Source organism: Typopeltis vanoorti, chromosome 20 (assembly GCF_054136105.1).
Source record: "Typopeltis vanoorti isolate ZY-2024b chromosome 20, IOZ_Tvanoo_1.0, whole genome shotgun sequence".
NCBI lineage: Eukaryota > Metazoa > Arthropoda > Arachnida > Uropygi > Thelyphonidae > Typopeltis > Typopeltis vanoorti.
In genome coordinates, this window is record NC_143568.1 from 79822310 (window position 1) to 79846536 (window position 24227).

Genomic DNA, 24227 nt, shown 5'->3' on the forward strand with positions numbered 1-24227 from the left:
TTATATGATTTGAAGAGGTTTTTTTTTCTTTTGACACCCTTTTGACACAATTTCTTAACTCTTTGTCTTAATAATGAAAATTGGATCCTGACTACCTCAGGAGAGAAGCAGGTTCTAAATCCAGCTTTTCCAAGTTTCCTTTCCTCAATTTTTTCAAGTTATTGAGTCATTTCCTTACTGAGAAATTCCAGATAAATTTATGATTGCATAAATCTTACCTGGAACAAGAATAAGGAAATTCCTCTTTAATTCTCACATTTAGTTTTTATTTCCAATCATCTGTAATTTGACCTTGTTGCACGGAATAATCCAGTAGTTACAACTGTAAAACTTTTATACCTCCATATTTAAGCATTTCTGGTTAAATATCATTTACACATCTGACTTTTTTCACAGGGTTGCTTAACTTTTTTCACAGGGGTGCACAGGGGTGCTTAAGGGTCAAAGCTGTATAACTGAGAGGAGACCTCCACATAGCCTTTAAAGGAATGCGGAGAACCGACCAGGGCTTCTGACCTAATGTCCAATCCTCAGCTTCTCGTGGTGCACCCTGTTGGGTATCTACTTTGATACTGAACGAACGAGGATGGGCTGGCAATTTGGGATTTAGCTGACCAAATTGTATTCTTATTGGTTAAACCAAAATAAAAAATGATGGTACAACATGACAAACTTTCATGCCGGCTGGGGCGTCGCCCGGTTAAACAAGGCCCCCGTTGTTTTCGCCAGGGAACCAGGGCGAACAGCGAAAAGTCAGCTACTGGAACAAATCTGAAAACAAACCCCAACTCAACATCACCAGAGTTAAAGATCGGTACTATCAACGTAAGAAGCCTGAATGGCAAAGAAATGGAGCTAGCTGAGGAATTAGATAAGTACCAGATCGACATAATAGGGGTGACTGAAACAAAAAAGATCAAAACTGGTGAGATCTTTCTGAGCAATAAATACAAAATGTTATATTCAGGCAATGACAATCAAGGAAAAGAAGGAGTAGCAATAGTATTCAACACAAAATATGAGGCTAATCTTCTTGAATGGCAGTCAGTTTCAAGTAGAGTAATGTGGGCAAATATGAGAATGGGGAACTGGACAATGAGACTTATTTGTGCCTATGGTCCCACAGAAGGTTCTACTAAGGTAGAAGTGGAGGAATTTTTTGAGGCTTTAGAAAAAGCAACTGACACAATGAAAAAGGAAAAGTTGGTCCTTGTTGGGGATCTAAATAGTAGAGTAGGAAATGATTGTGAGACATACAAAAATATTTTAGGAAAATTTGGAGAAAAGAGCAAAGCTAATAATAATGGCAAATATCTGTTGGATTTCTGCTCAGGACATGGACTGGTTATTACTAACACCATGTTCCAACATAAAAATGTGCACAAATTCACATGGAGAGAAGAGGCTAGGAATAAGAAAAGTCTCATTGACTATGTTATTGTTGATAGTGATGTTTTCTCCCTGGTGCAGGACACCAGAGTGTATAGAGGATTTGAAATTGGAAGTGATCACTATTTAGTCTTGAGCAGGATAAAATTGAATTTCATATTGAAAAGAATAACATGTAAGAAAGTTTTAAAGCGAATAAAAGTTGAGCAGCTCTCAGATGTGAACTGTAGACTAAAATACAGAAATATTATTGAAAAGAAAATGAGAGTTTGAGAACAGGAATCAAACCTTGGAGATTCAGTGGCAAACTCTGAAGGAAACATTGATTGATTCTGCCAGAGAGGCATGTGGTGAGGTTGTGTGCAAGGATAAAAAAATCAGAACTCCCTGGTGGACATAGGAAGTTAAAGAGGTAGTGAAGGAAAAGAAGAAAGCATATCAAAAGTTCCTGGCAAATAAGTCAGCTTTTACTCTTACAGAATACAGAGACAAATGTAAGAAAGTTAAACAGTGTGTAAAACTAGCTAAACAAAAGTCATGGGAGGACTTTGGCAAGAATATAGAAAATAAATATCAAGAAGGTGGCAAAATATTCTGGAGGTTGTTGAAGAAGCTTAGGAATGGAGGAAAGAGTGTTGTAAAAGGAATTAGAGATGATAAAGGTGAAATGAAAACAGGAGAAAAAGATATCCTTGAAGTATGGAGTAATTACTTTGAAAAACTGCTAAATGAAACAAGCAGTGATGACAGCACAGTGATAAAAAACACTGACCAGGCATGCAGTCAGGAATACATATCCATACTTGAAATAGAAAAAGCCATCAAAGGCTTGAAATGTGGAAAGGCAGCAGGAGTAGATGATATTCGACCAGAAATGCTGAAGTATGGTGGTATAAGAGTCTTACAGTGGCTGCACTGCATAGTTCAGAAAGCCTGGACAGAGGGACGAATTCCCGATGATTGGAGTAGAGCTCTCATAGTACCTATATATAAAAAGGGAAATAAAACTGAATGTGAGAATTACAGAGGTATTTCCCTACTGAGTGTTCCTAGCAAGATCTATGCAAGTATACTTGAGAAACGGTTGAGAAGAATTGTGGAAGAAAAGCTTGGTGAAGAACAAGCTGGATTCAGGCCAAATAGAGGCTGCCAGGATCAGATCTTCACTTTACGACAAATAGTCGAGAAAGCATGGGAATATAACAAAGACCTGTATTTAAGTTTTGTCGATTTGGAAAAGGCATATGACAAGGTGCCATTATATCAAGCAATACTCAGTCTTTATTTGAGTTGTGAGTCAGCAGTTAGAATTGAAGGAAGTACAGGAAGATGGTTTAATGTTAAATCTGGTGTGAGACAAGGATGTACATTATCCCCTCTGTTATTCATTATCTATATGGATCACATTATGAAGGAATGTGGTATTAAACCTGATATCAAAATTGGAGATGTTAATGTCAGCTCTTTGCTTTATGCGGATGATGTTATACTTCTAAATAAATCCGCTAATAGTCTGCAAGATTCTTTGACTAAATTGAATAGCTGTTGTAATAGAAATGGTATGAAGGTCAGCAATAAAAAGACAAAGACAATGAAAATAGGCAGAATCATTGAAAATGTCAACTGTGTTGTGAATGGAGAACCTGTGGAAGTAAAACATTTCAGCTACTTAGGCACAATTTTTACTGAAGATGGTAAACTAAATATAGAAATAGACAACAGAATCAGCAAAGCTGGTATCGTGGGAAGTCAATTGAATAAATTCATATGGAATAAGAAAGAAATTAGTCGGAACAATAAATTAGCTGTATACAAGACTGTGTTCAAACCAATTTTAACTTATGGATCTGAGAGCTGGGTCAGAAGTAAAACACTTGACCAAAGACTAGAGACCGCAGATATGAGAGTCCTGAGAAAGATTAGAGGCGTGAACAGATGGCATCAATGGTAATATCATATTAAAAATGAGGATATTAGGAAAGAACTTGACATTGTCAGCATCCAGGAATGCGTTAGCAGAGCTAATCTCAGATGGTATGGTCACTTAAATAGAATGGGAGAGGAAAGATTAGCAAAACAAGTGTTCTCTGCCAGGTTGGCAGGAAAACGACCCAGAAGAAGACCAAGATATAGGTGGATTGATACGGTACAAAGTGCCTTAGACGATAGAAATATAAGATCTGATAATGTTGGAGTCTTGACAAGTAACAGACTGATTTGGAGGAAAATTGTAGATAGGAAGTTAGTAATGATGTAATTTTTTCATGTAGTACTGTCATATCCTGTACACCCCTTGAGGGTACATGGCAGGAATTTGATGATGATGATGACTTTTTTCACATTTGAGGCTTAAACTGTATTGATACTATATCATTAAATTCCTAACATGTACCCTCGAGAGGACAGGATATGATAGTATTACATGAAAAATTTACATCATTACTAACTTCCTATCTACAATTTTCCTCCAAAATCAGTCTGTTAAATGTCAAGACTCCAATATTCTCAGGTCTTATATTTCTGTCTTCTAAGGCACTTTTTACTGTATCAATCCACCTATATCTTGGTCTTCCTCTGGGTCGTTTTCCTGCCAACCTGACAGAGAACACTTGTTTTGTTAATCTTTCCTCTCCCATTCTGCTTAAGTGACCATACCACCTGAGATTAGCTCTGCTAATGCATTCCTGGATGCTGACAATATCAAGTTCTTTCCTAATATCCTCATTTTTAATATGATATTGCCATTGATGACATCTGTTCATGCCCTAATCTTTCTCAGTACTCTCATATCTATGGTCTTTGGTCAAGTGTTTTACTTCTAACCCAGCTCTCAGATCCATAAGTTAAAATTGGTTTTAAACACTGTCTTGTATACAGCTAATTTAGTGTTTTGGCTAATTTCTCTCTTATTCCATATAAATTTATTCAGTTGACTTCCTACCATACCAGCTTTGTTAATTCTGTTGTCTATTTCCATATTTAACTTACCATCTTCACTAAAAATTGTGCCTAAGTAGATGAAATGTTTTACTTGTTCTATAAGTTCTCCATTCACAATGCAGTTGATATTTTCAATGCTTCTGCCTATTTTCATTGTCTTGTCTTGTTATTGCAGACCTTCATACCATATCTATTACAACAGTTATTCAATTTAGTCAGGGAATCTTGCAGACTTGTAGCAGATTTCTTTAGAAGTATAACATCGTCTGCATAAAGCAAAGAGCTGACATTAACATCTCCAATTTTGTTATCAGGTTTAATACTACTTTCCTTCATAATGTGATCCATATAGATAATGAATAACAGAGGGGATAATGTGCATCCTTGTCTGACACCAGATTTAACATTAAACCATCTTCATGTAATTCCTTCAATTCTAACTGCTGACTTACAACTCAAATAAACTAAATATTATTTGATTTAATGCCCTGACATTATACTGGGTGGTTCAAAAAGAATGACCCGATTTCAAATAATTATATTTAATAATGAAAATGTGGTACAGTTACAAAATAAATTACCAAGTATAAAGTAAGGCCTAAAGTTTCACTCACCACAATTACAAATGCTCAAGTCGCATTCACGTGTGGTTTCTGGTTGCAGAGATATACAATTTTCAAGTCGGGACATTCTTTTTGAAACACCCTATACTGACACCATACAACTGTAGCGTTTTGAATAGCTTCTCTCTTGACACCTTTTCACATGCCCTTTCCAGATCTTTATTATATTTCCATGCTTTCTCAACTATTTGTCGTAAAGTGAAGATCTGATCCTGACAGCCTCTATTTGGCCTGAATCTAGTTTGTTCTTCATCAAGCATTTCTTCCTCAATTCTTCTCAACCGTTTCTCAAGTATACTTGCATAGATCTTGCCAGGAACACTCAGTAGGGAAATATCTCTGATTCTCACATTTAGTTTTATTTCCCTTTTTATATATGGGTACTATGAGAGCTCTACTGCAATCATCTGGAATTCATTCCACTGTCCAGGCCTTCCGAACTATGCAGTGTATCCACTGTAAGACTTTTATACCTCCATTCTTGAACATTTCTGGTTGAATATCATCTACACCAGCTATTTTTCCACATTTCAGGCTTTTGATGGCTTTTTCTACTTCAAGTATGGATATGTATTCCTGATTGCATGCCTGGTCAGTGTTTATTACCACTGTGCTGTCATCACTGCTTGTTTCATTTAGCAATTTTTCTAAGTAATTACTCCATATTTTCAAAGATATTATAAAAATAGTCATAATTTAAAATTATGAATATTTTTACTAATTGTTTATGTTAGTATATTATTAGTTCTGGTTTCATAACACATGTTATCAGCACTTGTGATGTGCACGCTATTGATGTTACTTTGTCAAAATGAAATGTATAGCATTTCAAAAATTTATGTATTTACTGAATTTGGATAGATGTGTTACTTTGAGAATTTTTTATTGTAGTTTAAAATTATTAAGTGCTGTATTTTGAAAAGACATTCAGCCGGCATGGTTGGCCAAGTGGTAACGTTATCCGCTCTCCAGCCAAAATGCTGAGGGTTTGAATTCTGCTGTGGGCATGGATGTTTGCAATCGTCTGTAAAAATACTAGTGGTGGTCAGCGGTAGATGATGAAAGTAATTGTAGTTGGTGGATTGAGTGGTGGAGACGGAGAGTTGTAGATTAGGTGCCCTCCCTCGATGAGCCATTGGACTCCCTGGAGGTGTTATGTAATAATAATAATTATTATTATTATACGTACGCTTGCCACTTACATGGAGCATGTCTTGCTCACCAAGGGGTTTGATGCATGATTGACAGCTGACAGAAAGAGCATTTGGTATCGGGGTAATGAGGTAAACAAGAGAGAGCTAATAAAAGTTTAAGAATGCAGACTAGAGAAATTTTGTTCTTATGAAGTTTATAGGTTTTATGTGACAGTCAGAAGAATATTAATAGAAGATTCCGAAAAGGAATCATAGAACTGCGAGTCTTTAAACTGGAGGAGTCGTGACTGTCAGCAAGTATTTGATAAGTAAAAGAAGATATTGCAATTGACGTTCTAAAGGAAGGTTCGAGGAAATGCTAATTAGAAAGTTTCATCTGTCTTAAGGACGGCAGATATATTTGTTATTTCTACTGGAAAGGGCGATGGAATTAGCTCAACTTAGATATGTTGTTTTTGAAATAGTAGAAGAAACTTTTTTTTCTCTGGCTCAGTAAATTGTGCATTAAATAGAACTGCAAGAAGTAAGAAATATTTATACTTCACTGAGACAGGAGGAATAATATTGTGTGCTGCATAAAGGTGATAAGGATCCTATGAAAAACAAGAAAAAAATGTTTATATTTTTGGAAAAGGCCCTAACAAAGAAACTGACTCTGATGAACATTTTTGTAATTGTGAAAACAAGGTGTTTAGTCTGGTAGACATGATTAAGTATATGTTAAACAATCCAGTAATAGAGTGAGTCAGAGAATGAGTGATTTCAATATTTTTGGATAAGAAAATCTCTATAAGTGTATATTTATTTTAGAAGGCCTTGGATCCAGTATTTTGTAGATGTGTAATTTTATTTAAAGTGTATGTAATGTTTTAGTTTTATTAAATGTGTATAATTTTTGTATTTGGTCTTGAATCAGTGAATTTCCAGATTTTAAAAGAAACAGTTAAAAGTCATTGCACCAATTGGAAATGAACCCTTGAGTAATAATAAACACTCAGAATAAAAAAGAAATCTTTACAGAGATAATCTCATAACAAATGACAATCTCTAATCACCAAACAGTATCTTTTTCTCCAGTTTTCATGTTGCCTTTATCATCTTTAATTCCTTTTATTGCACTCTCTTCTCCATTTCTCAGCTACAACAACCTTCAGAATATCTTGCCACCTCTTGATATTTATTTTCTATGTTATTACCAAAGTCTTCAGATGAATTTGTTTACCTAGTTTTACACAGTTTAGCTTTCTTACATTTGTCTCTGTATTCTCTAAGAGCACAAGCTAACTAACTTATTTGCCACGAACTTTTGATATGCTTTCTTCTTTTCCTTCACTACCTCTTTAACTGCCTGTGTCCACCATGGGGTTCTGATTTTTCTCTCCTTGCAGACAACCTCACCACATACCTCTCTGGCTGAATCAATCAATGTTTTCTTCAGGATTTGCCACTGACTCTCTAAGGTTTGGTTCCTGTTCTCAAACTCTTTATTTTTTCTTGAATAATGTTTGTGTATTTTAGTCTACAGTTTACATCTGAGAGCTGCAAAACTTTTATTCGCTTTAAAACTTTCTTACGTGTTCTTCTTTTCAATATGAAATTCAATTTTATCCTGCTCAAGACTAAATGGTGATCACTTCCAATTTCAAATCCTGTACACTCTAGTGTCCTGCACCAGTGGGAAAACATCACTATCAACAGTAACATAGTTAGTGAGACTTTTCTTATTCCTTGTCTCTTCTCTCCATGTGAATTTGTGCAGATTTTTATGTTGGAACATTGTGTTTGTAATAACCAGTCCATGTCCTGAGCAGAAATCCAACAGGTATTTGTCATTATTATTAGCTTTACTCTTTTCTCTAAATTTTCCCAAAATATTTCTGTATATCTGACAATCATTTCCTACTCTGCTATTTAGATCCCCAACAAGGACCAACTTTTCATTTTTCATTGATACTGCAGGACATATAATATATGAACTCATCTCAAGTGACCTTCCAGTCTTCTAATTGGAACTCAATTATAACCTTTCATGTTAGATGTTTAACCAATGTACTAACCATGCATCAACACATGGATATATGAAGAGTCCAGAGAAAGTTAAAACATTCAGATACCACTGAAATAACATGGATTTTAAATATAAAATGTTGGATATATTTCATCCATATGACCAGTTGCATTTAATGGAATGAACAGCACACGAAATGAAATAAAAAATGGTTTAACAATTCCAATATTTTGTATCAATCTTAGAATCTGCAATTACCCAACATTATTTAAACAAGTACATTTGTGTTAAACTTATCAAGTTATAACTAACAGTAATTCTCATCCCAAATTACAACCCAAGCTTTCTACTATGCGTTTATTACAATTTATGTTGTAATCCCTGAAGATGTCTCGCAAATGAGACAAAATACTGGAAGCGGTAAACTATTGTTTAATTTATTTCTTCTACTGTTTTCATTCTATGAAACAAATATAAGTCCTATTCAACCTACACTTAAACATGTGATTAGTTTCACCTTTGATATTTGGTTACTGCAACAGTTAAAAAAAAGGCAACTCTTATTTTAGTCGGATATGAAACATTCGACTAATAAGTATAATTATAAATAAACTAGGGTTTATTTGGTCAGAAATACAAATTTAATGAAACCTATTAGTTTCATCACTAACACTTGTGGCTTTTTCTGGTTAAAAATATATGCAATAAAGGCAAACATATTATAAAATTATCCTTTCCTTTAGATGGTGATCAGCATCCATTTCAGACAAATTATTGAAACTACAACTGTGTTAGAAATAATTACTTTAATTTATATATGTGTGTGTGTGTGTGTGTGTGTGTATATATATATGTGTGGAACTACAAGGGGGCGATTATGAAGAGTTCAGGAGACAGCTCGTGGGTATAGCATGGAATGAGGAGTTAGCTGGAAAAGAAATCAATGCATCTTGGGGGATTTTCAAAAACTATCTAGTAGATGCAATGTCTAAGCATATTCCAAGGGTGAGAAGGTTAAATAAAGTGGGTGTGAGATGGACGAATAAAGAGATTAAGCATGTGATACAGAGAAAGAGGGAATTATGGAGGCAGCATAAGAGAAGTGGAAATAACCAATTCCATGAGGTCTACAAAGACCAGGCAAGAAGAGTGACTTGGTTGGTGAGGGTAGCTAAAGAGAGGTATGAACAGCAGTTAGCCAATGAAGCCAAAAAGAATCCTAAGGAGTTCTTTTGATATGTAGCCAGCAAAAGAAAGAATGATTATGGAAGGATGACATTGATAGGAGAAAATGGTATAAAGACAGCTGTTACAGAATGTGTGGTGTAGATACTTAATGAGCAATTCTGGTTGAAGAAAGCCAGAATGCGAATGAAAATAGTGGCTTGATAGGGAATCGCGGTGTACAAGATGGCAATGCGTGCGGTGATCTAAGAAAGAGTGAGAGCAATTATACAGAAAGAGAAAATGGTTTGAATGATAAAAAAAAATGAGGAATTATTTGTAGGAAGTGAGATCGCTAGGTTGCGCGCAGTGATAAAAATGCACAGCGGCAATTAGAGCACCTGCAAAACTCTTTCCAGAGTGATTCGGCTAATGTAAATAAACTAAATAAACAGTGTAGGAGAGTTTCCGAAATGAAGGAAAGAGTGTTGTATGGTGACTCGTTATTAAGAGGAGTAATAGATGGGAGTGTAACCAAATCGTACTTACCGGGTGCAAAATTTAAGGATGTAAATGAGAATATTAGAGTGCAAAAACAGAGGGTGAAAGAATTAATAATTGTGGCGGGTACGAATGAATTGAAAGGTGATAAATTTTTTATGAGAGAGGACTTGAAAGTATTGTTAAAGGTAGCGAAAGAAAAGAGTGACAGAGTTAGAATGGTGAGTCTGTTACCGCGGTATGACAGAGAGGAGTTTAGAAGGAGGGCCATAATCGCAAATGACATTATGCGCAGGTTATGCGGACGGTGTGGTGTGGAATTCGTGGACGTGTGGAATGAGTTTGATGGGTGAAAGGACTTATACAAGATGGATGGCCTGCATTTGAATGGACTTGGTGTGCAGAGACTGAAAAAAGTGTTGCTGAATGAAGTGAAAATGGATGTGCAGAACCAGGGAAATTAGAACTACCAAGGAGGGGGGGAAGTGGATATCCAGACATCAGTGAGACAGTTGAGTGTAAAAATGTATATAATGTACCTGAGCCAGCACTAAGGACAAAAATGGGAATGGGACATTTAGAATAACGCATCAAGATAGGGGTGGGACAAAGGGATCACTGCAATTCATGTATACTAATGCCAGGAGTATTAGGAACAAGAAGGAAGAATTTTTGGCCTTGATTGGCTCTTCCTGGCCACAGGTTATTGGCATTAGTGAAACATGGCTGACGGAAGATGATATAGTTAGTGGGATAGAATGTGTAGGTTAAAGTATGTTTAGGAGGGACAGAGAGAATAAAATTGGGGGAGGGGTGTTATTGATGATAGCTGATGAACTGCAGCCAAGGAGAATTGAAGTATTGCAGGATAGTGAAAGGAGCTCATTTGAGGCTATTTGGTGTGAGATTGACACTGGCAGAATAAAATATACAGTTGGGTGCTGCTATAGACCAGGTGATGGAATAGATGGTGGAGATGGTATGCATAAACAAATTGATGAAATGAGTGGAAGGAGGGTAATTATTATGGGGGATTTCAACTATGGTAACATTGATTGGAAGGAGGAGAGGACACATGTGAGGAAGGAAATGGATTTTATTCAATTATTAAGGGACAACTATCTGAAACAGCATGTAACTGAAAATACTAGGGGTGTGAGAGTGCTTGACCTGGTAATTGCATCTCAAAATTTGACTGTAATGAATATGACCATGTTGCCACCTATTGGTGAGAGTGATCATAAGGTCTTGACCTGGGAGGTGGCTAAAGGTGTGCAATTTGTGATTAAGACAGGGTATATGTGGAATTACCATGCTGGCAAGTATGACAAGCTTAGGAGATTGCTTGGATCAGTGCCATGGCATGTACAACTGCAAGGGCTGGACGTCGATAGAGCATGGGAAGTGGTCAAAGAGCATTTACAGGAGGTTATGGCTGATTGTATACCTAAAGTCCGAATAGTGAAACAAGTAGGGGCTAAATGGATGAATAACACCATTAAGCTTGAGCTGCAAAAAAAGAAACAACTATGGAGGGAATTTAAAGAAAGGGATGACCTGCAGGCACACGAACGGTATAAAGTGCAGGCCAGAAGGGTAACGAGTGTGGTAAAAACAGCAAAATCCGATTATGAAAGGAAACTAGCTATGCAAGCTAAAGAGAATCCCAAACAGTTCTTTCAATATGCTGCAAGCAAGAAAAAAACTGTATATGGCAAAATGATTTTAAGGAATGATGATGGTAAAGAGTTCACTGAACCAGTCGATATAGTGGAGTTGCTGAGCGTGCCCTTTGCAAAAGTATATCATCCAGGTGGTGAAGTTGAAAAAATGAAGGAACCATTAGTTTATACGGGAATTGTGATGAATGAAGTGGAGGTGAATAGTCTATTACAGAACCTTAATGTGAATACATCTGTGGGATTGGATGGTATACCAGCACGGGTCTTGCAAGAAGCAGCTAAGGAATTATCAGTGCCCATGACCATGTTGTTTAATCTGAGTCTCGTGTCTGGCTTAGTCCCGAAGGCGTGGAAAGAGGGGAAAATAGTTTCACAGTTGGTTGTTGAAAAATACCTTGACTACTTCCTTCTTGATGGGGAGGAGGTGGAGAGGATCCAGAGGCGAGTGACTAAGATGATAGCAGGTCTATGGAATGAACCATATGAGAACAGGTTGAAGATTTGTGGGTTGCAGAAACTAGTTGATAGGCGGAAAAGGGGAGATATGATTGAGACATTCAAATTGCTAAAAGGATTCTATAGGATTAATTCAGAGGATATTTTTGAGATCAGGACTGGTGGTGGGAGAACTAGGGGACACCCATGGAAGCTGGGCAAGAGCGTGGTTAGCTGGGGTGTTAGAGCTGGGTTCTTTACTTTTAGAGTGGTAAATGAGTGGAATAAGCTGCCAGAGTCTGTTGTGGGTGCTATGACAGTGAGCGAGTTCAAAGCAAGGTATGATGGATACTGTGAGAATGTTGAACAGTTGTGTGAACATGATGTTTAGGGCCTCCCTCGATGAGTCTAAGGACTCCCTGGTGTAGCCCGTAGTAATAATAATAATAATAATAATTCATAAAGGCCTTTCAATTTTGTGAATGTGACTTCATGGAGAGATTAAGAGCGGTAGATGATGGGGGAGGAGAGACTGACTAAGTGAGCAAGAGGTGTATGGGGAGTTGAGTACACTAGATGTTAATAAGGCTGTGGAACTTGATAATATATCACCTCATATTCTGAAGGAATGTGCCAGGGAGTTGACACCTGTCTTGACATACTTTTTTAATACGAGTCTTGCACTCGGTCAAGTCCCTAAGAAGTGGAAGGAGGGCAAGATTGTGCCACTTCATAAAGGAGGTGATCGAACTCAAGCATCAAACTATAGGCCTATCTGTGTGTCAGGTGTTGTGGTTAAGTTGTTGGAGAAGCTAGGATCCAGAGATGGGTTGCCAACAATGGTATTATCTTTGATGGACAGCATGGATTTGCTAAAGCTCATGTTTTAGTAATCTACTTACTTATTACAATAAAGTGACTGCTTCCTAGGACAGAGGAGAAGGATACACAGTAATATACTTAGATTTCGCAAAGGCTTTTGATAGAGTACCTCATGATAAATTGATAGTCAAACTAGAGCAGATGGAGTTGGATATTAGATTAGTGCATTGGATTGGAGACTGGCTATCTGATAGGTATCAACAAATTGTGTATGGGAGGAGCGATATCCAGGAAAAGAAAAGTCACTAGTGGAGTGCCTCAGGGGTCTGTTTTGGGGCCATTACTGTTTAACTTGTATATTAACGATATAGGTGAAGATTTGGATTCAGTTGTTTGCAGATGATGCAAAGTTGGGACGAACCATGAAGAGTAGTGAAGATGTTGTGGCCTTACAAGAAGACTTGAATAAATTGAGTGATTGGGCACGGAAATGGAGATGTGAGTTCAATGTTGCAAAATGTAAGGTTTTAAAATTTGGAAAACAAAGATGGGATGCAGAATTTATGCTTGGTGAGGATATATTGTTGGAGGTGGAAGAAATAAGAGATCTGGGGGTGATATTGGATAAGGATCTGAAATTTAGGGGACTCATAGCCAAAATTGTGAAGACAACACAAAGACTTCTGGGAATGATGCGGAGGACACTGACGTGTAGAAGTAGGGAGATTCTTGTTCCATTCTATAAGGCTTTGATTAGGCCACACATGGACTATTGTGCCCAGATTTGGTCACCTGGTTTTTCAGAAGGATGAAGAGATGTTGGAAAGGGTCCAAAGGCAATTGACTAAGGTAGTTTCTGACCTCTGGATTGTCGAGTATGAGGAAAGATTGAGAAGATGTAATTTGCAGAGTCTGGTGGACAGGAGGAAGAAGGGGAGATATGATGGAGACCTACAAGTTGGTAAGGGGTTGTTATAGGATCAATGCTGGAGAAGTTATACAGAAAATAGTGGGAGATTGGGGGGGGGGGGGAGAACCAGAGATCATCTCTGGAAACTGTATAAAGAGGGTGTGAGTAGGGGAGTGAGGGGCAGGTTTTTTTCATGCAGAGTTGTAAACGATTGGAAGGCCTTGCCTGAGAGTGTGGTGTCTGCAAGGAGTTTGAACGTGTTCAAGGGCACGGTTTGATGAGTTATGCGTGTGTGATAAAAGGATCTCCCAGATGAGTCTTTGATTCCATGAGGTTTTGGGGGGGGGTAATAATAATAATAATAATTTCCCAACGTTTCGACCTACATATTCAGGTCATCATCTGGAGTGTATATACACACACACACACACAAAAACAAGCTATATTACATTTCAAACAGTGTGCCAAAGAGACAACAATGATTTGATTAATGGTTATTCTACTGGCCTGACCTTTGGTGAAAAAAAATAATAAAAAATAAAATAACTACATGAAAGCTATATTCTATTTGTATCATCATCATCATCATCAGAGGGCAATTTGCTGTAATAAAACTATCTATATGAAATCGCAAAAAACAAACTATATAGACACTGTTACAACATAAGCTGAAACAAAACCATGTGGAATGTGGAAGGTAGCACGAATTAACTATAGTTAAACTAATTTGTGCAGATAGCTGGCTGAAAAGTTGAAATCCGACAGATGGAAAGATCTGATAAATGATTTCCAAATATCACACAGTATTAATCCTTGGTACTAAGGCATGGAGCTCTTATTCCACTCAATGCTGTGGTGTGTATGTGGGGAGGAGGAATGAAAAGTTCAGGAAAAGGAATGAAGTTGTCTTCTTTGTCATAGTTGACACCTCCAATGTATTCTGTTAGTCATATTTCAAAATTTCTAGATAAGTGCAAAACATGCCTGGACTATGTTTTAAACTTATTTAATTTTTAACATGATTTTTTAATTAATTTATTTGCTTTGTGAAAGACTGTCCTCTCAATTTGCAGTTAAAAAAAGTTTAAGTATGAGCAAACTTTTGTTTAATATCGAACCCCCTACAATAATCAACTTTTATTGGCTACAGATGCTTTAAATTGAATTAATGGAAGGAAAGTATTTAATGAAAATAATGGAATGGTTATATTATTGACCTATCTTTGTAGTGTTAACACTTCTGGAACAGCTCAATTCTTGGAAATTAAATTGCAATAGTTTCCTTTGGGGTTGTGATCCATTTGAAGATTGTTGTTTAGGTAAAAGATTTTAAAATGATGTAAATTATGGAATAAAATATTATAAACTAAAGTAAAACTAGAAATCAGAATGTGCTATTAACAATGGAATAAATAGCTAAAAGAATTCAGAATATGGAAATAATAAGTAATATAAAACTGATGATAAATAAAATATAACAAGAATTATAAAATTAGAATTAAAATAGGAATATAAAATACCATAAAACTGAATAGAAACCTAATATTACAGTAAAATTATTAGTGTATAATTTAAAATACTGCTAAAAATAGATCCAATGTAAAAAAAAAAATAATGCAAACATAATTTTTTTTTTTAAACTTCCATTGTCCCTATATCACCTCTGAGGTTTGGCAGCTACACTATGTAAATATGCACAGGAAACTTCTGACCAATCAGAACATCACAAGCTCACTGAAAGTAATAGAAGGTAAAGTTCCTGGAAAAAGAGGAAGGGGTAGACCGTCAATGAGATGGATGGATGGTGTGCGGAGTGACTGATCTTCAGAGAGTTGAAGCCTCCAGAAAAGTATACAACAAAACTACATGGCGAGGCGTGGTGTGGCATATTACCGAGCATCAGAGTGACCATATGGCATCTGTGGATGCCCAGTAAACATATAGTATGTCATTTTTTTGAAAAAAATTGTTTTTAACTCATTATTCCTTAGTAGCTGCATAAATTCCATTTCCTCTACCCATGTGACCTTTCCTCCTTCCAATCTATATTCCCATAACAGAAATCACAACTCCCATAATAATTACTTGCCCTTCTCTCATTGAGCTTATTTACCAATTCAATTATCATCCTCATCATCCTTTGAGTCCACTGGCCTAGAGCAACAACAAACTATACATTTTGTCCTGTTGGCCTAAAAAAAATTAGAAGTCAATATAACAATTTTTTAATAAAGTAATCTTATCTTTTCAGAGCACTTTTAAATACAATCTGCTTCCATACCTACCTGGCAGCCAACCACCTATATGTAACTAATATACTGGACATGATTTACCTTTCTCTGGATGGAGGGTGAGGGGAATGCTATTTAGAAATGGAGAAATAGTACTCCCATTGAAAATATTAAGGAATGACATTCTTTTTTTTTTTTTTTTCTATTATACACTTTCTAAACAAAGAACTGTTCGGTTCATAAAATTCAAAAAATGCAAAATTATTTTTCAATGACTATGTATATCTAAAGAAAGCAAAAATGTTGAGAAGAAAAACAACACTACTAAAAATAAAGATACTGTCTAACACCAATACCTGATAGATTTCCAAATATGAAGCAGTAACTAAATACTGTTGATTTTGAGATCGAGCTATGTGACTAAAAACATGTTCAAAAGAATTAGGTATAACTCCTCTTCTTTCTGGATCATTACGTACACCTATATGAAAGACATAAAATTACTTGACATGTTTTCCTTTTAGAAATTATTACCTGAGTCATATCAATAGAATTATCTACAATGTCCCCTTCTGTTATCCTAAAGTCAGATATCTGCAAATACCAATTAAAGCACAATTTCTCAACAAAAAGGAGAACGAATTTCATACTGTTTCATACATAGCCTTTTCCATAATACCTGTGGCTGTTTAATTAACAAATTTACTGGATTGAATTTTTTTTTTTTTTGTTTAATCAAAGCCCTTCCTTGAACAACTGACTCACTATAGCAAACTCATGGAAGCAGTTCCTGAATATGAATGGTTTACTAGAGTAAATTTTACTTGGCATGGCAGCAATCCTATAGGACTGAGATGAAACTTTTGGTAGTATGCTAAGGCAAATTCATTATAATGGTATTTGTTGAAGTGAGAGTCAACCTACTTGATTTAAAAAGGATAGGAGTTAAATCATTTCATATGTCACTAAATTTCATTTAGTGTGCTAAATGGATAATGATTGATGAAACCTATTTATTTTTTCATGTTAAATATTATTATATTTTGAGTTCAGTAGCATTTTAAATTTTAACTGATCCTCACCTTCTCGTGGTGCACCCTGTTAGGTATCTATCTGGATACTGAAGGAACGAGTAGTTTGGGATTTAGCCGACCAAATTGTATTCTTATTGGCTTAAACCAAAATAAAAAATGATGGTACAACATGACAGAATTTCATGCCAGCTGGGATATCGCCCAGTCAAACAAGGTCACCATTGTTTTTGCCAGGGGGAACCAGGGCAAACAGCGAGAAGTCAGCTACTGGAACATATCCTAAAACACACCCCAACTCGTCACCAGGATTCAAGATTGGTACTATCAACATAAGAAGCCTTAATGACAAAGAAATGGAGCTAGCTGAGGAATTGGATTAGTACCAGATCAACATAATAAGGTGACTGAAACAAAAAAAGAAAATCTGGTGAGATTTTTCTGAGCAATAAATGCAAAATGTTATATTCAGGCAATGACAATCAGGGAAAAGAAGGTGTAGCTATAGTAGAACACAAAATATGTGGCTAATCTTCTTGAATGGCAAGCAATATCAAGTAATGATATGGGCAAATATCAGAATGGGGAAATCGCTTGCCATTCCCCATTCTGATATTTTTTTGTTTTTCGTCATTCCCCATTCTGATATTTTTTTTGCAGAACCTTCTGTCCCACAGAAGGTTCTGCTAAGGTAGAAATAGAGGAATTTTTTTAAGGCTTGAGAGAAAGCAACTGACACAATGAAAAAGGAAAAGTTGGTCCTTGTTGGAGATCTAAATAGCAGAGTAAGAAATGATTGTCAGAATATACAAAAATATTTGGGGAAAATTTGGAGAAAAGAGCAAAGCTAATAATAATGGTAAATACCTGTTGGATTTCTGCTCAGGACATGGACTGGTTATTACTAACACAATGTTCCAACATAAAAAAAAATGTGCAAATTCACACAGAGAGAAGAAGCAAGGAATAAGAAAAGTCTCACAAACTATGTTACTGTTGATATTGATGTTTTCCCACTGGTGCAGGACACTAGAGTGTACAGGATTTGAAATTGGAAGTGATCACCATTTAGTCTTGAGCAGGATAAAATTGAATTTCATATTGAAAAGAAGAACACGTAAGAAAGTTTTAAAGCGAATAAAAGTTTTGCAGCTCTCAGATGTAAACTGTAGACTAAAATACACAAACATTATTCAAGAAAAAATGAAAGAGTTTGAGAACAGGAACCAAACCTTGGAGAGTCGGTGGCAAATCCTGAAGAAAACATTGATTGATTCAGCCAGAGAGGTATGTGGTGAGGTTGTCTGCAAGGAGAGAAAAATCAGAACCCCATGGTGGACACAGGCAGTTAAAGAGGCAGTGAAGGAAAAGAAGAAAACATATCAAAAGTTCCTGGCAAATAAGTTAGCTTGTGCTCTTAGAGAATACAGAGACAAATGTAAGAAAGCTAAACACTGTGTAAAACTAGCTAAACAAAAGTCATGGGAAGACTTTGATAAGAACATAGAAAATAAATATCAAAAAGGTGACAAAATATTCTGGAGGCTGTTGAAAAAGCTCAGAAATGGAGAAGAGAGTGGTGTAAAAGGAATTAGAGATGATAAAGATGACATGAAAAACTGATGAAAAAGATATCCTTGATGTATAGAGTAACTAATTCAAAACATTGCTAAATGATACAAGCAGTGATGGCAATACAATAGTAAAAAACATTCAACAGCATGTAATCAGGAATATATATCCATACTTTAAGTAGAAAAAGCCATCAAAAGTCTGAAATGTGGAAAGGCAGCAGGAGTAGATATTATTTGATCAGAAATGCTCAAGTATGGAGGTATAAAAATAATAAATTTAGTTTAATCCTTTATCCAAGTGTAAGCAAACAAAGGTTGCACCTGAAGTATCTTCAGGACTGAGGCAACTCATGGTAAAGGTGGATCAAACTCTCATCACTTGTCTTAGTATCTCCCATAATGCAAAGCACATATCCTTGTGGACATGTATAATGCTATGCATTAAGGGAAGGGCCCCTACCCAGACTGATTTCGACCTTTATTGAGGTCTTGTCAGTGGGAGCCAGACCCAGAGGTGGTGATACTAAGGTGGAAGTAATGGAGAAGTCATATTTACCTATAGAAGTTGTCAAAAGATGTCTCACCTTATTATGAAATTACTCTGGATTTGTTATTCCCTGATTACTTCCATCTTAGTATCACCACCTCTGGGTCTGGCTAACACAAGACTTAGGGTGTACAAAACAATAGCCAAACCTACACTATTGTATGGAAGTGAGATATGGACCTTCGGAGAAGAAGATACACAGAGAATTCAGGCAGAAGAAATGAAATTCCTTAGAAAAACTAGCCCTATTAGATTAAAAAAAAAAATAGTGAAATAATTAAAAATCTTATAATTAATTCCACAACAGACTCAGTGATTAAATATAAGAAAAACTGTCTATACCATATAGCAAGAATGCAGAGAGAAAGATTACCAAAAAAACAAAAAGTCTTAACATATAAACCTAGAGGAACAAGGAATAGGGGACGATCAAGAAGAAGATGGACTGAGTCTGGAACAGGCTACTTGGCCTAGAACCTGGATAGCAAGAAGAAGGATATTAGGAAAGAATTTAATATTGTTAGCATCCAGGAATGTGTTAGCAGAGCTAATCTCAGGTGGTATGGTCACTTAAACAGAATGGGAGAGAAAAGATCAGCAAAACAAGTGTTCTTTGCAGGTTGCCAGTAAAAAGACCCAGAGGAAGACCAAGATATAGGCAGATTGATACGGTAAAAAGTGCCTTAGAAGATAGAAATATAAGATCTGATAATGTTGAAGTCTTGACAGGTAACAGATTGATTTGTTAGGAAAATTGTAGACAGCAAGTTAGTAATGGCGTACGTTTTTCCTGCGGTACTATCATATCCTGTATATCCCTTGTGGGTACATAACAGGAATTTGATGATGATGATGAACTAATTAATATTTTATTTAAAACACTATGAAAAAAATTATATGATTGTAGAAAAAGGATAATATAACTTCTAAGAAAGAAACAGAATGGAAAGAAGAAATAGAAAAATAAAAATTCATATTTATAAATTTAGGGACACAAAAACACATGTGTTGAACAGATTATTTTAATAATTACTAATAAAATAAAACTTTAAATTTCAACCCCTGTATCGAGGTCATCATCGGAAGGATACAAGTGTATAAGAAACCAAGCTACATGCTCTAGCTCTGTATACCGGTAAACTAAATCTACGTAGTTAATTAATCCTTTTACCTAGCCTGACCTCTAGTGATTAAAAATAAAATAAAATAAATAATAAATAAATAAATAAATACAACTACAATAAACTGCTCAAGTCCTCATGTATTAATATTCTTCTGGATTTGTACAGTTCTGATTGTTATAATATGATTTCTTTCAGTTGCTGTTGAATGTTACAAACATTTTACCAGGTTGCCTTCTTGTAGTAGGGTTTTTCTATGGCTAGTTTAGGTTGTAGATGGGTCCTCCACATTCTTGAAATGGTTAGGCCATCATTTTTGTTGAGATTTGGGTTGTGTTTGAGCATTTCACATGACTCTTTAAATTTTCTCTCAAACCAGGTTTTGGTGCGGTGTGAGGACTTGGTATTTTTCCAATCAATTCTGTGGTATGTTTGGAGTGCGTGGTCATAAAGGCCGGTTTTTCCAAAATGGAGGTATTTAATGTGTCGTTTGTGTTCATCTTGTCTGATTGGGATAGTTTGCCATGTTTCCCCTATGTATGGTATGTTACATGTGCATTGTATTTTGTATACCCCCCCCCCCTTCCCTGGGTGGGCTAGGTGTGGAAGAGGATCTTTAGAAGAACTGAGTAGGTGTCTTAACTTATTTGGGGGTTTAAAGTGGTTTTAATGTTGTATTTGCATAGTGTTCTGTCTATTTTTTCAGAAATGCCTCTAACATAAGGAATGGCAATAGCATTCCTGAAATCTTTTTTGTTCTTACTGGTATCTTTGTTCCTACTGGTATCTGGTACAACACCTACCAAATGGTAAACTACAACCCCACAAAACATAACAAAAAGAAAACAACTGAATTAATCAAATCCGTCCACAAATGGCCCGAAGAAACAACAAAAAAATTAATACCTCATTATGCCCGTGCACCCAGAATTTATAGCCTGCCAAAAATACACAAACCAGGCACACCACTACATCCTATTGTTGAAGGAACTGACAGCCCAAATTATCACTTAGCCAAAACATTAGCGGCCACACTCAAGGAAATGGTAGGTCAGTCCCCTCCCTACATAAAAAATACACAACATTTCATTAATAAAATTAAAAACATTACACGCAACAACCAAGATTTAATAGTCAGCTTTGACATAACTTCCCTTTTCACCAAAGTCCCAATCATTGACACTATCTTGCTCCTACAGAACATATTTCCACACGACACGTGGGCAAAGGCCCACGTACTCCGCTCCGAATATTTCGTGTGGCAAAACAATTTTTACCTTCAAAAAGAAGGTACAGCCATGGGCTCACTGCTTTCTCCCCCAATAGCTAACTTTTATATGGAAGACTTTGAGCAACGTGCTCTAGAGACATCAAGCCAGCCACATCTTGTTCTCTATAAACTTTGATGAAGGCTGCCAACATCAAATAGACTGGTCTCAAACTTCTAATATTCACAAATGTTATGCTGAACTTGAAAGACGTATTCTTGAGTCAAAAGAAATTATCCTTGATTCAACCCACATGAATAGCAGCCTTAGCTACAGCTTGCCAGATTCGCATAGCTCTGCTGTCCAGTGCTGGTGTTCTCGCGATTTCACACGCATGCGTAAACATACAGCTGGAACTGTAGCGTGGACTCCAATTTCAACTGTACTACAGTTTTTAGTAGATCCGTTGTTGTTGTTATGTAATGTTTCTGTCGGATTAATTTGTATATTTCTTTGTACTTGGACACCTGAAGAAGTTGGATTACTAACGAAACTAGTAGCGTCCTCATTAAATCTTATTTATTATCTTGGTGTTAAGTCATTTAAATTAAATTAATAAATATATATATATGTATATGAAATAATCAAAGAATGGATATTAATCAACATAAAAGGAATTCAAATAGAAAAAACATTTTCTTAGATAACTTACTCCTTGTAGATGACCAAGTGATATTTGGAACAACTGAGGACAATCTACAAAAGATAGCTATATAAATTGAATTTAATAATAAAACAATAGAATATACTATCTGTTGGTTAATGAACTATTAATCAATGGACCAAATAAACAGAGGTAGACTGATGAAACACTGGGTTGAGACAGCAACAGGCCTAAATCCTGAAGTTTGAGAAAATCATTGATATCTAGGAAAAAGAGCAGATGATATAAGCATCTGGGGTACTTCAACATTGAAAATGAATCTAACGAGTGGAAGCCACCTGCCATGATACAATGAATAACTAGAGAGGAAACTATTAATTATTAAATATTAGAGAGGAAATTAAATAAATAAATAAATATATATATATGAAATAATCAAAGAATGGATATTATTCAACATAGAAGGAATTCAAATAGAAAAAAACATTTTCTTAGATAACTTCTTGTAGATGACCAAGTGATATTTGGAACAACTGAGGACAATCTACAAAAGATAGCTATATAAATTGAATTTAATAATAAAACAATAGAATATACTGTCTGTTGGTTAATGAACTATTAACCAATGGATCAAATAAACAGAGGTAGACTGATGAAATACTGGGTTGAGACAGAAACAGGCCTCGATTCTGAAGTTTGAGAAGATCATTGATATCTAGGAAAAAGAGCAGATGATATAGGCATCTGGGGTACTTCAACATTGACAAATGAATCTAATGAGTGGAAGCCACCTGCCATGATACAATGAATAACTAGAGAGGAAACTGGTAGTCCCATCATAAAGGGCAGGAGAGCTTATAGTCTTCCTCCTGTGCTTTGATATACAGGGTGGCCATAATTAAAGAGGAGATGTTCAGAGCCGTGTAGCAAAAAATCTATTGGATGAAATTTAACCAAACTTGGTGCAAGTACACTCTGGAAAATGGGGTTTTTATTTACAGAAGATAAAAAGAGTACAAAATTTTGTCACCAGGGGACACTTGGCACTATAAGCATGTAGTTTGAGATTAATTAAACAGTAATTGCTAGAAGAGACACTACAAATCAATTTTCATGTTTGTATAACTTGCAGATGTAGTTCAATATGTCCTCTTTTCAGATTTTCTTAGAACTGCATTCTGTGAATGACATTTTCTGCAGCGGAACACAACAAATCTGCACTGATTTGCCTCATATGCTGCATTATTCTGTCCTTCAAGGTTGATAAATCAAGAACATGTCCTTCATACACTACGTGTTTCAGATGGCCCCCACAAACAAAAGACACAGGGATTGAGATCAGGCAAACGAGATGGCCAAGCTGTGGGAAACGCATGATTAATGAATCTGTGTTCTATGAAGTATTTTTTGTAACATTTGCTGTACCGGCAATCTAATGTGAAATGGTGCTCCATCCTGCATGAATATGGCAGAGTCAAGGCATCTTTGCTGCTGCAGTTGTGGAACAACAGAGTTGCTCTCAATACCTAACAGCAGATATGGTACAAATCACTGGTCCTGTCGGGTGAAGTTCTTTGAAAAAGTATGGGCCGATAATAAACAATGCAGTGAAACCACACTGTGCATTTCAGCGAGTGAAAAGAGGTCTGATAGAATACATGAAGGTTATTCGAGGCCCAAATGCAGCAACTGTGTGAGTTAACACTACGATTCAGATAAAAATGTGCCTCATCGTTCCATAAGATCTTCCATGGCCATGCATCATCCACCTCCATTCAAGCTAAGAACATCAGGGCAAACTGCAGTTGAGTTTCCACATCATGATGAAGCAAAGTGAGTATGGGAGATCTTGTAGGGAAAAAAACCTCAGCAGTTGATGCCAGATTTGCCATACAGTTGAGTACAGCATGTCCAGTTGCCTTGAGCCAAGCACTGCTTAACCCTTTGGCATTATTCATTCAGTGTTCCATGACAGCAGTTGCAATTCCTCAACTTTGTCAGCTTGTTGAGGAATAATCTGTTTGCAACCTCATCCTAGTCTCACTGCTAAAGTTCCACTATTTTCAAATTGTAAAATCATTTTTCTAAGATTTGTTATTGCCATTTGACCATTTCTCCTATCCTTCAAATGCCAGAATTCTGGAAACATGGCATTAGTGTTACTGCCTTATTGATAGTAAAGCTTGACTAGCAATGCACGTTCCAGTAAGTTGAGATCCATAG

At 36.1% G+C, this 24227-nt stretch overlaps 1 protein-coding gene across 5 annotated transcripts in view; it reads right to left on the reverse strand.

The window, feature by feature from the left end:
* The window catches only part of Klp68D (kinesin-like protein 68D), a 479354-nt gene that overhangs the window by 351744 nt on the left and 103383 nt on the right, over nucleotides 1-24227 (reverse strand). For all 5 annotated transcript variants that reach the window (XM_090410558.1, XM_090410557.1, XM_090410556.1 and 2 more), the window contains exon 6: nucleotides 16216-16340. In XM_090410558.1, coding sequence (XP_090266684.1) covers nucleotides 16216-16340 — 125 coding nt within the window. The remainder of the gene's footprint in view (nucleotides 1-16215; nucleotides 16341-24227) is intronic.